At 45.0% G+C, this 15,719-nt stretch overlaps 1 protein-coding gene across 4 annotated transcripts in view; it reads left to right on the top strand.

The window, feature by feature from the left end:
- RUNX2 (RUNX family transcription factor 2) overlaps positions 1-15,719 on the top strand; it is a 220,174-nt gene that overhangs the window by 81,780 nt on the left and 122,675 nt on the right. For all 4 annotated transcript variants that reach the window (XM_072832807.1, XM_072832804.1, XM_072832803.1 and 1 more), the window contains exon 3: positions 14,542-14,888. In XM_072832807.1, the coding sequence (XP_072688908.1) occupies positions 14,542-14,888 (347 nt within the window). The remainder of the gene's footprint in view (positions 1-14,541; positions 14,889-15,719) is intronic.

Below are 15,719 nucleotides of genomic sequence, written 5' to 3'. Positions count from 1 at the left end.
GCCCATTTTTAAATTGAGTTGTTTGCCCTTTTTTAAGTTATAAGATTTCTTTATATAATCTGGATTCTAGACCCTTATCAGATACAGGATTTGCAAATATTTGCTTCCATTTTGTGAGTTATCTTTTCATTTTCTTTATAGTGTCATTTGAAGCAAAAAAGTTTCATTTTGGTGAAGTTCAATTTATCTATTTTTTCTTTGGTTGCTTGTCTTCTACGTGTTATATCAAAGAAATCACTGCTTAAGAAACCACTATAATCCAAGGTCACAAAGATTTATACCTATGTTTTCTTCTAAGAAATTTATAGTTTTAGCTTTTACATTCAGGCTTTTGATCCATTTTGAGTTACTTTTTGTATATAATGTGAGAGAAAGGATCTAACTTCATTCTTTTATATGTCACTCACCCAATTTTAGGTTCACATTTATGTTGATCACTTGTCTGTCTCCACTCCCACCTCCACCCCTCCACCCATCACCATTCTGCTGTAAGTTTCAGAGAAATATTTTTCCCAGACTCCCCTATCAACTGACTTTCAGGTAAGGTCAATCAATAGAGACCTAGTAGAAGAGCAGAGGACAGATGGCAGGAGAAGACATGGACTTTCTCTTCTCAGGCCTTAAGCATTGACTCCAGCAGTTGTTGTATGGCCTCTGTGGCTCCATACTAGATCTTCAGGGTGGTCTCACCATGCTACTGGCTCCTCTAGGGTCCTGCTTTCTAAATTCTGATAATAAAACCCATTCCTTTCATTTCTATGGTCCTGAGTTGAAAGCAACTCCACCTGTTGCTAACCTCTGGACTCTTTTGTATTCCCTGTTGGCTTCTCAGCTCTTTCATATCCGTAAATACCTTATCAAATTCCTTCTCTTAAAAAACAATACCTGGAAATATTTGTTTTCTTTCATTGGACTTGATTAATAAAATATCTAACATTTTTCATTCTATGTTTAAATAGATGCCAATGATGCCATTTCTAGCATATTGTAATTATTGGCATGTAAAAATAAAACCTATATATCATTCTTTCAGATGTGTTTAGTGGAAGCTAAAACCACCATGATTTGAGACCACCTACATCCATTGTAAAGTACATGAACAAGATCTCATCCGTCAAAAGTTTTACATTGTTTCCGTTCATTTCACTTCTATTTCACTTCCCCCATAGAAACCATCTTAATGTAATATATTTTTATGCCTTAAATTCTTCTATTAGTCATGGTAAGCTATTTATCAACAGCAAAAATAGATACATTAATTGAAATTGTAAATTGTTTCTGAATATACAATTTCTGTTAAAATATTTCTTCTAGTTTGAGTTATTATAATATCACTGTAGTATATACTTGCTGAAAACAACATAAATGCATATAATTTTTATAGATAATTATTGAACATAAAAGTTAAACTTTTTCTTTGGAAATGTGTCTCTTAAGTTGAGTGAAATGGTGCTTTTGGCATCTTAATAATGGAGATTCCGTATAACAGCCAGATTTTTTTTATGCCGTAAGGCAAAACACAATAGGAAGGGGACGTGGCCAGGAAGTATCTTTTCTTTTGTGAAGGGGAAAAGGGAAATGTGGAGAGAAAAAATGGAATCTCAAGATCACTTTTAGGAAGGAGTGTACATGACTTTGAGGGTTTGGAAATTCTTAAAACCGTATGTGCCCTGGGAAAGTTTTTGTGTCCTATAAGGGTACATGTAACTCAGCATTATGTGGGAAATTGTCTTGATGCCATAGTAGCCTCTAAGAACACTAAGACAAGCTATTTGTCACTGAACGAAAGACTTACAGACCACATTAAGATTCTTGAATCATGCAGTTTATTGAATTAATTGAAAACAGAAGAGAAAGCAAGGGAATAGAGATGGTATAGATTAATACACTTAGGATAGAGTGCAAACAGGGTCAGAGAAGTATACTACTTAAATCCTGAATTATGCAAAGTTTGTATGTCTTGTCTCATTCTCTGATATATCAAACTTGTCCTAATGATGTGGATATAAGACATTGCTGAGGCTTGTGTGAGCTCTCTGCAGAAGGAAGGTGCCTAGAACCAATACACATCTATTTTATGATACATCTGGCCACAGTTGTAGCTTGACAGTTAGATTGAGGAGCAGCCATAGAGTTTATGGGGCAGAGGACACATGAGTCAGAATTGCTATCAATAATGGGATACCAATTTAAGACCTAATGAATATTGAATACATCATGCATATTTAGTGTATCATCAATATTTGCTACTCTTCATCCTTTTATTCCTTCCAATGGATGTTAAGCACACATATGCTCCCCTTCCTTTATGTCTAACATGTCTCATGAGCTACTAGCTTCTGTATTTAGTTTTGTCTATCATCCTTATTTGTTGCTCTTATTTTCTAGGACAGAATAAATATTCATAAATAATAGAGCAGACCACATCACACCAGATTTGAAAAGCACCACTAGAGTATAAGCACTAAGATTTTGATCCTTGAGTATTCAGGACACAGTGTGGGTTGAAGTGGCTGGAGCTACTCTCCCTTGCCTCCAAGCCCAGACCTCTTATTTCTTTATTCCAGTATAAAATACACAATATTATCTTTTTTATGTGTTATAGCCAGGGTAGATACTTAGATGCAAAATTGGTAAGTCACAGAGCTTATGCAGTTTCAAGTTTACTTGATATTGCAGAACTGTTATCCTAAGTCTTTTTCCTCAATTCACATTCTCAATAAAACATAACCAAGTTCTTAGTGCTCCACCTTCTCATTGATATTTGATAATAATGGGCAGAACCATAGAATTTAATGACTTGAAAAGTTCCTATTTTAAAGGGCACAAAATTCAGGCCTATATAGAATTTTAAGTAAGTATTCACTAAGTCACTTTAAGAAATATTTATCGTCAACTTCTTGTATTCTGGACGTTGTGGTAAGTGCTAAGGATAAAAGATGAATAAAACCAATTCCTGCCCTGATGGAACTTACACTAGTTGAGAGACATTGATGCGAGCAGAGAATTCAGATGATGAGTGCAATAATGGAGGGAAATGCCAATTGCTATAACACTCATGAGGGAGAGAGAGGGAAATGGGGCTGAGTTCAGGATAAGGGATATTAGGAGATGTGTGGGTTGGGTTTTTTCATAAGATACATTTGTTTTCAAATCTGAGTTTCACCTTTAAGTCTTGTGCTTGTGGATGATAACTTGAGAAGGCCAGATCGTGAAGGGGTTTGTCTTATATGAGGGGTGATATAAACCACTGAAAAGTTGTAAGCATTGCAAGGACATGCTTGAAGTCATATTCTAAAGAAAGAACCCTGGTGGCAATGCAGAGGATGGGCCTGGATTAAGATGAGCATTAATGGAAGCAAGAAGATGAGTTAGGAGTCTATTGCATTTGAGATTCAAGATGATAGAGGCCTGAATGAAGTCAGTGGTATTGGAGATGGAAAGAAAATGGGCAGGAATGATGTTTAGGAAGCAGCATTAATAGAATTAGGTGATAGACTAAAAGTGGAAAATGATGAGGATTAATTTATCATAATACCCAAGTTTCTGCCTAAGGGGGAGTACCCAATAATTTAGTCAACTAAAATATATTGATCACATACCATATGCTAGGCTTTATGCTAGCTGGGTGTATGTAGGGCTATTATACGACTCCAGGGAGCTCTCTTCACATTGTGTACACATGGGATATAATCAGGACGGTGTTTCCTAAACTTCTTTAGTAGTGTGGTTCCAGATTAATTGTGAATCCCACAAACTTAGTGCCTACCATTATGGAACTCACAATCCTGCGTACAGTGATACTCTTACCCAAGATAGAGAAAAAATAAGCGCTGTGTACTCTGGGCCTTTGGAACATAAATGTTGTCCTTTGTCTCTTTTTCTGCTTAAAACAATGAGCTGAGTATATTGGACATTTTGACTTTGAGGAACTTACAAAAAAGGTGGAAAATTCTGTGAGGCCATGGGACACGTTGGTCTGGAGCCCTTGTTCAAAGTTTTATAGGGAGTTAGTTAAAAAGATGTCCCAGCGCATTTCCCACTTTGCAGCTCTACCCTTTCTTCTAAGATGTGCTGAGAAGAAATATGGTTGAAATATGGTCCTGTTGCTCTGCTCCTGGAAGGGAGTTCAAAGAGAAGAGACCAAATCTCCAGTCCAATATAAACCTTCTGAAAATTTTTTCTTTCAGTGGTTCCAAATTGCATACTCTCCAACTGAGAGGTTCAGAAAATTGAGCACTTCATTAAAATGATCAGGGCCATGTAGGTTTTTCACATAATACAATTTCAAGGATAAAGTAAATGAATTAAAACTAAATTTTCTTTTAAACATGTCTAGTAACAATTACTGATGAGTTGTTTAGACTTTAATTTATATGATATATGCCTCCCCCCTTTTTTCAATGATAAGTGCAAAGCCATTTTTCAACCATTGTTTTCTAGTTTTATCATTTTTAACACTGATGGTAAGAAATATTCTATAGAATGTTTGGCTTTGAACTGAAACATTTTTGCCAGATCTCTGCCTAGAAGGAATTGTTATGATTGAGTTTGTAAATGCTTGCAAAACAAAGTTAAAAATCACAAGACTTAAATCTTTCCGTTTTCAAGGCTAACTGTAAGATGAGTTGTGGTTCTGATGTATCATACTTCTAATAATTCTCTCCTTTTTATTATTTATTTATTCATGAGAGACACAGAGAGAGGGACAGAGAAGCAGGCAGAGGGAGAATCAGGCTCCCAAAAGGGAGGCTGATGCAGGACTCAATCCCCAGACCCTGGGATCATGCCCTGAGCCCAAGGCAGGTGCTCAATGCTGAGCCACCCAGATGTCCCTAATTCTTTCCTTTTTAATATATTTTTTTACAGTTCAAGTTTTACCACATATACTTTTGAAAAAAACATTTATTTATTTATTTAAAGTTTTAATTTAAATTCCAGTCAGTGAACATAAAATGTAATATTAATTTCAGGAGCAGAATTTAGTGATTTGTCACGTATAAAACCCAATGTTTTTCACATACAATACCCATCACCCGTATAGCCTATCCCCTGCCCACTTCCCCTCCAGCAACCATCAGTTTATTCTCTATAGTTAAGAGTATGTTTTATGGATTACCCCTCTCTCTCTTTTTTCCCCCATATTCACTGTTTTCTTAAATTCCACATATGAGTGAAATCATATAGTATTTGTCTTTCTCTGACTTACTTTACATAGCACAATATACTAGCTCTAACTATATGGTTTCATATGGCAAGATTTCATTCTTTTTTATGACTGAGTAATATTCCTGTGTGTACATACACACACACTCATATATAATATAATATAATATAATATAATATAATATAATATAATATAATATATTTACCACATCTTCTCTATCCATTTATCATTTTTATCATTTGATGGACATTTGGGCTCTTTTCATAATTTGGCTACGGTTGATAATGGTGCTATAAACATTAGGGTTCATGTGTCCCTTCAAATCAGTATTCTTGTGTCCTTTGGGTAGATACCTAGGTTTACAATTGCTGGGTCATAGGGTAGTTTTATTTTTAACTTTCTGAGGAACCTCCATACTGTTTTCCAGAGTGGCTGCACCAGCTTGCATTCCCACCAACAGTGCTAGAAGTTTCCCCTTTTTCCACATCCTCACCAACATCTGTTGTTTCCTGTGTTGTTAATTTTTGCCATTCTGACAGGTGTGAGGTGATATCTCATCGTGGTTTTGATTTGTATTTCCCTGATGATGAGTGATGTTGAATGTGAAAAGACATTCATTTTTGTATGAACCAATACTACCAGCATTAAAGGAGCCAGGATTAAATCTTGAATGATGATATATAATAAGATATAATACCTCAAGTAGTTTCCATTTCTTCAGTTTTGGGCACACCATAATAATACCCTTCGATAAAGATAAGCAGCTGCAAGTAAGTTAAAAAATGGGAAAAAAAAGGGCTACATTCAATGATATGACTAGATGCCACCCACATTTTCAGCAATCTTGGAGAAGAATAAGCTTTAAACCAAGCAAATCAGATGAAGATCCAGAACATTTACTCAGTTTCTTTCTTTTTTTTAACTTATAATAGTCAGAGAGAGAGAGAGAGAGGCAGAGGGAGAAACAGGCTCCATGCACCGGGAGCCCGATGGGGATTCGATCCCGAGTCTCCAGGATCGCGCCCTGGGCCAAAGGCAGGTGCTAAACCACTGCGCCACCCAGGGATCCCACTCAGTTTCTTTCTTATTTGATGATAATGAGAATAGTGTCACCCAACAGGATTTTAGATTTGTTGATGAGCCATGGACATATAAACTTGGGCTAAATGTTGAGGTCAAAATCCTAATTAAGACTTACCAGGAAAAGTCAAGTAAGGCATTTGATTTTTTTTTTTTTAAGATTTTACTTATTTATTCATGAGCGACACACAGAGAGAGGTACAGACCCAGGCAGAGGGAGAAGCAGGCTCCATGCAGGGAGCCCAACGTGGGACTTGATCCCGGGTCTCCAGAATCAGGCCCTGGGCTGAAGGCGGCGCTAAACCACTGAGCCACCTGGGCTGCCTTGTGGTATTTGATTTTAAAGCATGTGAAAAACCTGTATTTCAGAACACCTAAGAATCAACATGTCATGGTTAAGCCTCATAGTTGGTCATCAAAAACTATAGGGGCTTACTTAGGAGGTAGAAATAAATATATTCTCTGGGGAAAGATGTGAATTAACAGAGAAATAACTGTATTGAGGGAGGAAAGAACACTGGCCAAACAAGCTTTTTTGTCGGGGGGGCGGGGGGGAAGGCCTTACTTTTTTTTCCTACTTTGGTGAAAGTTTACTTTCATAGTAGCACAAGTAGAGATTGTCTCTTATAAAACTACTGTAAAGATTTGATAATGGAATCCATTTAATTTATTACAATAATCTAAGTAACTTAACACCAGAGATATACTTACAGAAATGAAAGATAATAGGGCTCTAAGTGCATTATGTTTGCAGCGTATTTTATTTAAATAAAACTGGAGGTAGTTCTTCTAAAATGGAGTTGGAAGGGGGTATGGAGAAACAGTTAAAAGGCCCAGATCCATTTTCACAGAGCAAGTAAAAAAGGATGGATTTGAACCTGAGAGGCAATAAGTTGATAATGGCCCACCATGAGAAGAAAGATGATCCTTAAGAAAAATAGTGACATACAGGAATGTGATTGAAGAACAGATCCCACCTGCCAAAAAATAATTCAGGGGAATCATTTGAAGTCAAAAAAGATAAAAGAATCATTGTGTATAGAACTTGATCATGGCTAGAGGGTAAGAAGAAAGGACTTTCTGAATATGAAGTCCTGAGGAGCAACACACTTGTGATGGTAACCGAAACCCAATCTCATCTAAGAACTGCACGTAATGGAACCAAGCTGGACTCTTGCTATTTTTTCTCTTCTATTTTTCTTACCTTTCTAGTTTTGTTTTCTGTTTTTTTACAGTGACAGAGAGAGAGGGAGGGAGAGAGTCTTAAGCAGGCTCCACACCCAGCTCAAAGCCCCATGCAGGGCTCATTCTCATCATGACCTGAGCCAAAATCAAGAGTCAGACACTAAACCAACTGAGCCACACAGTTGCCCCTTACCTCTCTAGTTTTTTTTTTTAATTTTTATTTATTTATGATAGTCACACACAGAGAGAGAGAGAGAGAGAGGCAGAGACATAGGCAGAGGGAGAAGCAGGCTCCATGCACCGGGAGCCCGATGTGGGATTCGATCCCGGGTCTCCAAGATCGTGCCCTGGACCAAAAGCAGGCGTTAAACCGCTGCGCCACCCAGGGATCCCCTCTCTAGTTTTTAATTTGAATTTCTCACACTGTGCAAAAGAGTTTTGTACTTTGTGAGATGGACTGGGAATATTATGATTTGCATTTCTCACCCTGATGGCAGGGTATAGAGAGGACAGATGGCTTAGGCCACCAACCCAGAGTCTAAAGTGAAATTTTAGGAACCCAGGCAGTGGGCATAGAATTGGACAACAATCTTTCTTCGTGCCTTGAAGGTAATATGAAAGCAGGTCAAAAAGAATGGCTACATTACTAGGGAATCTTTAATTTTAGGGTGTTCTTAGATGTTTCATCACAGACTTCTATAAACTTCTACTACTTCTGCTACTGCCACAGGACAATTACTAACACCAAAATACCAAAAATTAGTTTCATTTTTCTTGACTCTGGGAAAATAAATTAGACACCTTTTAGAAATTACACTGGTGTCTTTAAGTAAATAGGATGTCATTTAGTAGATTGGTATTTTAATCAAACACAATGCATGCCACTTCAGACAGTGACATTCCTGGAAAGCAATTAGACAGATGCTCCATAAATGTGTTTCTGAAAGATCATGGGGCGAGTGTCAGCCCTTTTATGACAATACCTGAGAATGACCTGTGGGAATGCTAACATTTCATCTGTTGTTACGGCCATGCAAAGCATTATAGGTCTGCTGACAAAGGGAAAAAAGATGGTGTAGAATTTATTTATATACTTATTTATAAAGATTTTATTTATTTATTCATGAGAGACACAGAGAGACAGAGACATAGGCAGAGGGAGAAGCAGGCTCCAAACAGGGAACCCAATGTGGGACTGGATCTCTGATCATGACGTGAGCCAAAGGCAGATGCTCAACTACTGAGCCATCCAGGTATCCTGATCATGTAGAATTTAACAATAAAAAATCAAAATGGATAAATATGTCTGAAAGCTTTGGGATATCTTAAATTATTGAACTATCTTAAAAGTATATATTGCACTTGTGAAACTATTATATACTAAAAGATTCTTGATAAGCTTATTTATGTTTCTCGTATAATCATCTGTAAAACAGATGGAATAAACCTATTAAAGTCTTCACCTATTTTTTCATGTTCACTTTACATGAAATTCCTTTGGTCTTTTCTCATTGATTTGGTTCATGTGCCTCTGAAAGGGCAATGGAAGATACTGGCATAAAGAGTGTATGACAATGGTTTTTAAGGAGCTCATGGAAAAGCACTAACTCCTCTTTTTCTTTCTACATGCAAAATTATTAACTGGAAAAAATTAGTCTAATTGATTAACATTTTATACAGAAAAGAATAAGTTAAAGAAAGCAATTTTCCCTTAAAAAGAAAAACAAAAACCTGATCTGGGCCTTATACATGACTCCATCCCAATGCCTTCTTTAATATCTACCCCTTTCTGCTGTCCCATATCACCAGGGTCCCACCACCCCTTTCATTTTAGGATTGGTGAACTTTTTCTGCAAAAAACCCAGATATTAAATATTTTAGGCTTTGCAGGCCATACAGTTGTTGTCCCAACTACATAGTTCTGCTGTTTTAGGTGAAGGCAGCTATAGACAAATGCAAAATCAGATTAATATAGCTGTGTCCCAATACAACTTTATTCATGGACCCTGACACTTGAATTTCATATCATGTTCATATAATATTATTCTTCTTTTAGTTTTTCCATCTATTTAAAAATGCAAAAAATTGTTCATAACTTGTAGGTTATACAATTAGGCATCTGGCCAGATTTGGCCATTGGGCTGTAGTGGGACAGTTCCTGGTCTAGTGCAGTGCTGCTTCCTCAAGGGCTGGGTAGCGTTCACTCAATCACAGCCCAAAGGAAAAACTCTCTAAAGATGGTTCTGTTTATAAAGTTTTCCCAATGACACATTCAGAACTTTATTGATCAACACTATGTCCATGATTTTTTAAAAATATTTTATTAACTTATTCATGAGAGACACACAGAGAGGCAGAAATATAGGCAGAGGGAGAAGCCCTGCAGGGAACCTGATGCGGGATTCCACCCAGGACCGCAGGATACAACCTGAGCTGAAGGCAGCAGTTCAACCATTTAGCTGCCAGGCATCCCTGTCCATGATTTTCTAATGCACATTTGAGAGTTTGTCTCATTTTATCAGGTGGTCCACTGAAAACCATTTTAAGATTTTAGAGTGACTTTCTTACTTTTCATCAAGGAAAAGTATATATAAAATAATTTATAGAGGTTATAAGATGAAACCTGAATGGAAGAAGTATGGGCTATGTTCCTGGTTTGGGGGATTCAGTTCCTTTCCTAGATAAATAATTTGACTCTTTTACATCTCATTTTCTTTGTCTGGCAAGTCAGAATTGGCAGGTGTGGTTACTAAATGGTTATATTAAATATTAAAAGAGATGGAGGGGAAAGCATATGCCTGTGTCTTCCAGAGTAGCCACATTTTCAGAAAAAAAGTATGTTCTTTTGTATGCCATAATATACAACAGAAAAGATGAATACTTCTGAGTAGGAATAGGAATCTAGTGAGTGATTTGTTCTGAACATTTTGAGGTAGAAGAAAATCTAAACTCAAGAGTGAGATCATGCAAACTATAGCAGAAAATACACATATGAAAAATCTCATGGTTTTCCTATGTGCCTACTATTACCAGGAGAGGTTTGGTTTAGGGGTCTGTAAAAATGTTTTCTTCTGTTAAGTAAAACGCTCTGAGCCAAGACATCATCAGTTCCAGGCTCAGTTGGTTCCAGCTGAAAGTGTGAATGTTCACCAAGAGGATATTTTTGAAAGGAGACTGAAAATCTGCTGTGCCAGATACCTGAAACGATGTTAGGGTATTCAGTGGAAAATTTCATTTCCACATTATAAATAACTGTAGGATATTTTAAGGGATCCAAGACCAGTAACTTCCAAGAGCTGCTTATATTAGTTTCACTGAAATATAAAATGGAGGGAAGATGCCCAAGGAAGGCTATAAAAGCTAAATTACCGGACATGATTAATTAAAATAAATAACTCACCATTGATTAAATCGCCTTGAAAATCCCCAGTCAAGGTACCCAACCACTGAGGCCTGCATGTTTTACTATATCCTCCAAGTAAAACAAAGACAGGACAGAACAGAGGCAGAAAGAAAGGAAAATTCTCCAATATGATTACTTAAATTCAAAATGCTCTAGAATTTATTTGCAAAAGCCCCTCTGGTCGCCTGTATTTGAAATATTGACTTAGCATCCTCAGATTTTCTGGGAGTTCCCTGTTCTTGTGGACTTCCTGGGAGAAGGACAGCCTCCTATCACCAGCCTAGGAGGGTAGTCACTGAATTCCTACCTCCCTTTGACCACGGATATAATCCAGTTCCTGTAACTTTTTCCCTGCTTTGCAGCCCCTACGCATTTAAAACCCAAACAAAACAAGTCAGAGGTCTTCGTTAGACAGTGGTACAACATGCCCCAAATAAAACCAAACCGAACCAAACCAAAATAAAGCAAGCAACCTTGGAGTGTGTGTGTGTGTGTGTGTGTGTGTGTGTGCATGTGTGCGTGTGTACCTGAGTGCCAGCATGTGGCTATGGGAGAGTGCATGTCCCAGTGTATGCGAGTAGGTGTGTAAGGTAGGAGAGTCATGGATGTGGTGTGGTCTCTCTCTCTCTCTTTTTTTTTTTGGAGGGGTTACAGTTACGGCCGCTTGCGGCTGGGGAACACTCGACCCTGTGCGCGCAGGCTGCGCGGCGGTGCCCAGGGTTAGAGCTCTCCCCTGTGACGGAAAAGATAATTAAAAATCGCACGCGCAGGAAACAGCTGCTGGGTTCCTCGCTGCGCGTCCAGTTCCTCCGATCAGGGGGGTTGTCTCGCATCCCCTGGCGCCGGGGCCGGAGGCCAGGAGGCCGGGGGCTAGGAGTGGGTTAGGGAGGGGGAGTCATCGCGCGGGGCGCTGAATGTGGCACGCGGGGTGGCAAGCGGCCGTGGGAAGGCCGAGGAGGCGGGAGGGGCGCGCGGAGGAGGCGCGCGTCTCTGGGTGGGGGGGTATTTTGGGGAGAGGCGGGAAGGTGGAGAGTAACCTGGGAGAGGGTGCGACGCAGGAGGGAGGCGTGGAGTAGGGAAGGGAGAAAGAGAAGGTGCAGAGGAAGCCCCGGGGAGGAAGGACCGAGCAGTGTCCCCTGAACTCCGTAGTGACCCCCGCGAGGCCTCACGCCCGTGCACCCCAGCCCCCACCCGTCCGCCCGGCGGGTGGAGGCCCCTCTGTCGCGGGCGCCTCTCCTTGGAGGGCAAGCCTCTCGTCCCGTCACATTAGGACAGCCTCCACGTTCCCTGTGCGCTTGAAATGGGCTCCAGAGTCCGTGACTGGCCCCGGGCCCCCCCTCCCGCGCCCCGCGCCCCCTCAGCCCTTCCAGGCACCTTCAGAGGCGCAGACGCGGGCGCCCACTGGGCGAGGGCACGCTGGGCTGGAAAACCGGCCGGAGAGGGTCGTGGCAGGTCGCTATCGGGGTGACAGAGGCATCCGCGCTGAGTGAGCAGTAAAAACGCCAATTAATGGGCACGAGAATTGTTTTAAATAAGATGGGGGTGGGGGGAATGAGTGATGACTCAACTATCTTTATTCCAGAATACTCCCAGGGCGAAGTGTTATAAGTTTTTTCATTTATTTCGTAAAGTCACTGATGATGGGTATCAGCTACCCTGTTGGGAATCTTTGAGATTTTGGCAACTAGGATTGTTCTTGCAGACACGTTTTCGAGGTGTAAAGGAGTTTGACAGGAAGCAAGGAAGGTCGCAGTATACAGCAAGGAGGGGAAAGGGCCCTGTGTCCCCCTTTTGGGGGTGCAATAGCCTCAAGCGGATTTTCCGGCTTCTGCGGGCGCCGCACATTGTTTTATTTGTTTTGAAGGTTCCGAGTTTGAGGCTGGTCGGAGACACCCACGTGCTTCTGACTCTCATCAGCGTAATGATCGCCTTAGCCAGAGTCGTGTCTATATAAACCACAAAAACCTAATCATTAGAAATCCCAGCCTCCAAAAACCACATTTTAGGTAAAACTGCCGCTTTTTTTCCGCGCTCCTTCATCCTCTCGACCACAACTTTTTGGGGGATCCAAAGTCGCTTTTTAAACCCACATTGGGAAATGAATACATAAATAAATAGCCAATGAAGCATTTTGGATATTTTATTTTGTATTTTTATTCCTCCCCCCCCCCCCGGGAGTGGTGGGGAAGAAAGTTAAGGTATTAGACTTAGTTTTAGATGCAGAATAGACTTAATAAAAGATTGAAATTCATGGAAAACTGCTGGGGTTTTTCCTCAGCAAGGTTTTTGCAACTAATTTTAATCATCCAACTGACAGTTTTCCGGTCCTTAAAAAGAAAAGAAAAAAAAAAAAAAGAGAGAGAGAGAGAAAGAAAAAAAAAAAAAACCCAAAAAACTCATCCTTGTTCTCTAGGAACGACAAGTTTGAATATAGAAAGAAAAAGTGTCCAGCCAACCACTTGAGTTTCTAAAAACTATTTGACGAGTGTCCTCTCCACCCCAATTTTTTGTGTCACTTAAGACAAAAAAGCACCCAAACTCTGCAAAATCATTTTTTCCCCCCCTGGGAGCCGCTCCGGCAGAGGTGGGGGGTGGGGTGGGGGAAGGGTGAAGAGTGCCGAGAAGTCAGCACAGCCGCTCAAGAATTTTCCTTCCTCCTCTCCTGAAGTTACAACGAAAAATAACGACAGTCAGTCCAGCCCGCGGCTCTCTGGCGTCTCGGCTTCAGCCCGTGCGACCAAGAGGGGGTTCCTCGTCCTGGGTCGGGGAGCAGCGAGAGGACCGATCAGGCGAGATTCCCCTCCGCCGGGGCCGCCTCTCCGGCTGCGGAAGCTGCGCGCTGCGCCCCGGCTCCCGCTCTGGCCGGCGGGCGGCGGCAGCGGCTGCGCCTCACCCCGGCTCGAGGTCCGCTGCCCGCGACTCCCCTCCAGGCACCTGGACGCGCGAGGGTCAGGGGCGCTGTGCACAGAGCAGGAGGCAGTGGATGCAAGGAGGTGGCCGGGAGAAGGCCAGAAGAGGAGACAGGAGAGGAAGGAGCGGAGCCGGGGAGCCGGGCTGGCAGCCGCCGCGGCAGGAATCTGAGCGCGCGGCGGGCGCGGGGGGAGCGGAGGCCGCGGCGGAGGCGGCGGAGGCGGCGGAGGAGGCGGCGGCGCGGGAGGGCGGGCGCGGACGCGGACGCGGACGCCTGCAGCTGGGGAGCTGCGCGCGCGGCGCGGCGGTGGCGGGCAGCGCGCGGCCACGCCGGCCCGGGGCTGGACTGCTGAGCCCACCGCGATCCACCACCGGACTCCACCTGGGAGGGGGCGCCAGCGCACCCAGGACGCGGCGCCCCAAGGGACCCCGCTCCGCGCTGCAACCTGAAGCCCCCGCCGCCCCAGGCCGCACGCATCCCCGCGCCGGTTCTCAGCTGCCACCGCGGGCGTTCCGAAGGCTCCGGCAAGATCTGTGCCCCCGGGTCTCCCCGCCCGCCCACCCGCCCACCCGACTGCTCCGCATCGCCGCCGCTGGCCCCCGTCAGACTACTCCCCGGCAGTCGGCTTCATCGAACTTGATTTCTCACCTCCTCGGCCCCATCACCTCCATCCCCTTTCCCCCCGTCTCGCCTCCACCCCCCCAATTTCCTCCTCCTCGCCCCTCATTTCCACCCTCCTCCCCCTCCCCCGGCCACTTCGCTAACTTGTGGCTGTTGTGATGCGTATTCCCGTAGATCCGAGCACCAGCCGGCGCTTCAGCCCTCCCTCCAGCAGCCTGCAGCCCGGCAAGATGAGCGACGTGAGCCCGGTGGTGGCTGCGCAACAGCAGCAGCAGCAGCAACAGCAGCAGCAGCAGCAGCAACAGCAGCAGCAGCAGGAGGCGGCGGCGGCGGCGGCGGCGGCGGCGGCGGCAGCGGCGGCCGCGGTGCCCCGGTTGCGGCCGCCGCACGACAACCGCACCATGGTCGAGATCATCGCTGACCACCCGGCCGAGCTCGTCCGCACCGACAGCCCCAACTTCCTGTGCTCTGTGCTGCCCTCGCACTGGCGCTGCAACAAGACCCTGCCCGTGGCCTTCAAGGTGAGCAGCTGCGGCCGCCCCCCGCCCCCGGCCGGGCGCCGCGGGACCTGCCCGCCAGCGTCTCCGTGCCCGCGGGGGGCCGGGGCCCTCGGCCGCCCACCTCGGGGGCTCTCCCCCGAGGGCCGCCCCCACTGGCCCTCTGCCCCCGGATCCCTCGGCGGGTCGGGGGCGATGGCCCCGCGCAGATCCTTCCCTCTCCCACCTGTGCCCGCGGCCAGCGCTCAGCCCCTGGCCCCTGGAGCCGTTCACTACCCCGGGGCCCCGGCGGCGTCCCAACCCGCTCCCCCGAGCCGTGCCCCCTCCCCCAGGAGCCCCTCGGTGCCGCTCCGGGCGCCGCCCCCCGCCCCCACTCCCCGGGGCTGGGAGCCCCGGCCTCCTGCCCCCGACCGCGCGCCCGGGGCGCAGGGCTCACCCGCCGGCGGCGCAGCGCGGGCTGCCGGCGCCGCCCCTCCCTGGGGTCCCGCGCGCTCCCACGCTCGCCCCGCGGCGCAGACGCCCCTCCGCCCGGCTTGGCGCCCCTGCCCCTGCCCCTGCCCCTGCCCCTGCCGCGGGCGCCTCGGCGGCCCGGCCTCTCCCGGCTCTGGGGGGCCAGCGTTCGTGGGGTGCCGGCGCCGCGCGCTAGCGTCCGGGGCGGGGCGCCGGGTGCCGGCTGTGGCGCGCGGGCCGCGGGACCGGCGTCCGAGAGGGTCCCGGGCAAATCGGGGGGCTCCGGGAGGCCTGAGGGTGACACAGGACCGGGGCGCTCGGGGGGCGCGCAGCCCCGCGCCGTGCCCGTTAGCGGGAGGAAGGCGGGGCCGCCAGGTCGCCGCGCGCCCCGAGGCGGGGGAGCCC

Source organism: Canis lupus, chromosome 7 (genome assembly GCF_048164855.1).
Source record: "Canis lupus baileyi chromosome 7, mCanLup2.hap1, whole genome shotgun sequence".
Classification (NCBI taxonomy): domain Eukaryota; kingdom Metazoa; phylum Chordata; class Mammalia; order Carnivora; family Canidae; genus Canis; species Canis lupus.
The sequence above is the reverse complement of the archived record's forward strand: the minus strand, read 5'-3'. Positions and strand labels throughout refer to the sequence as shown.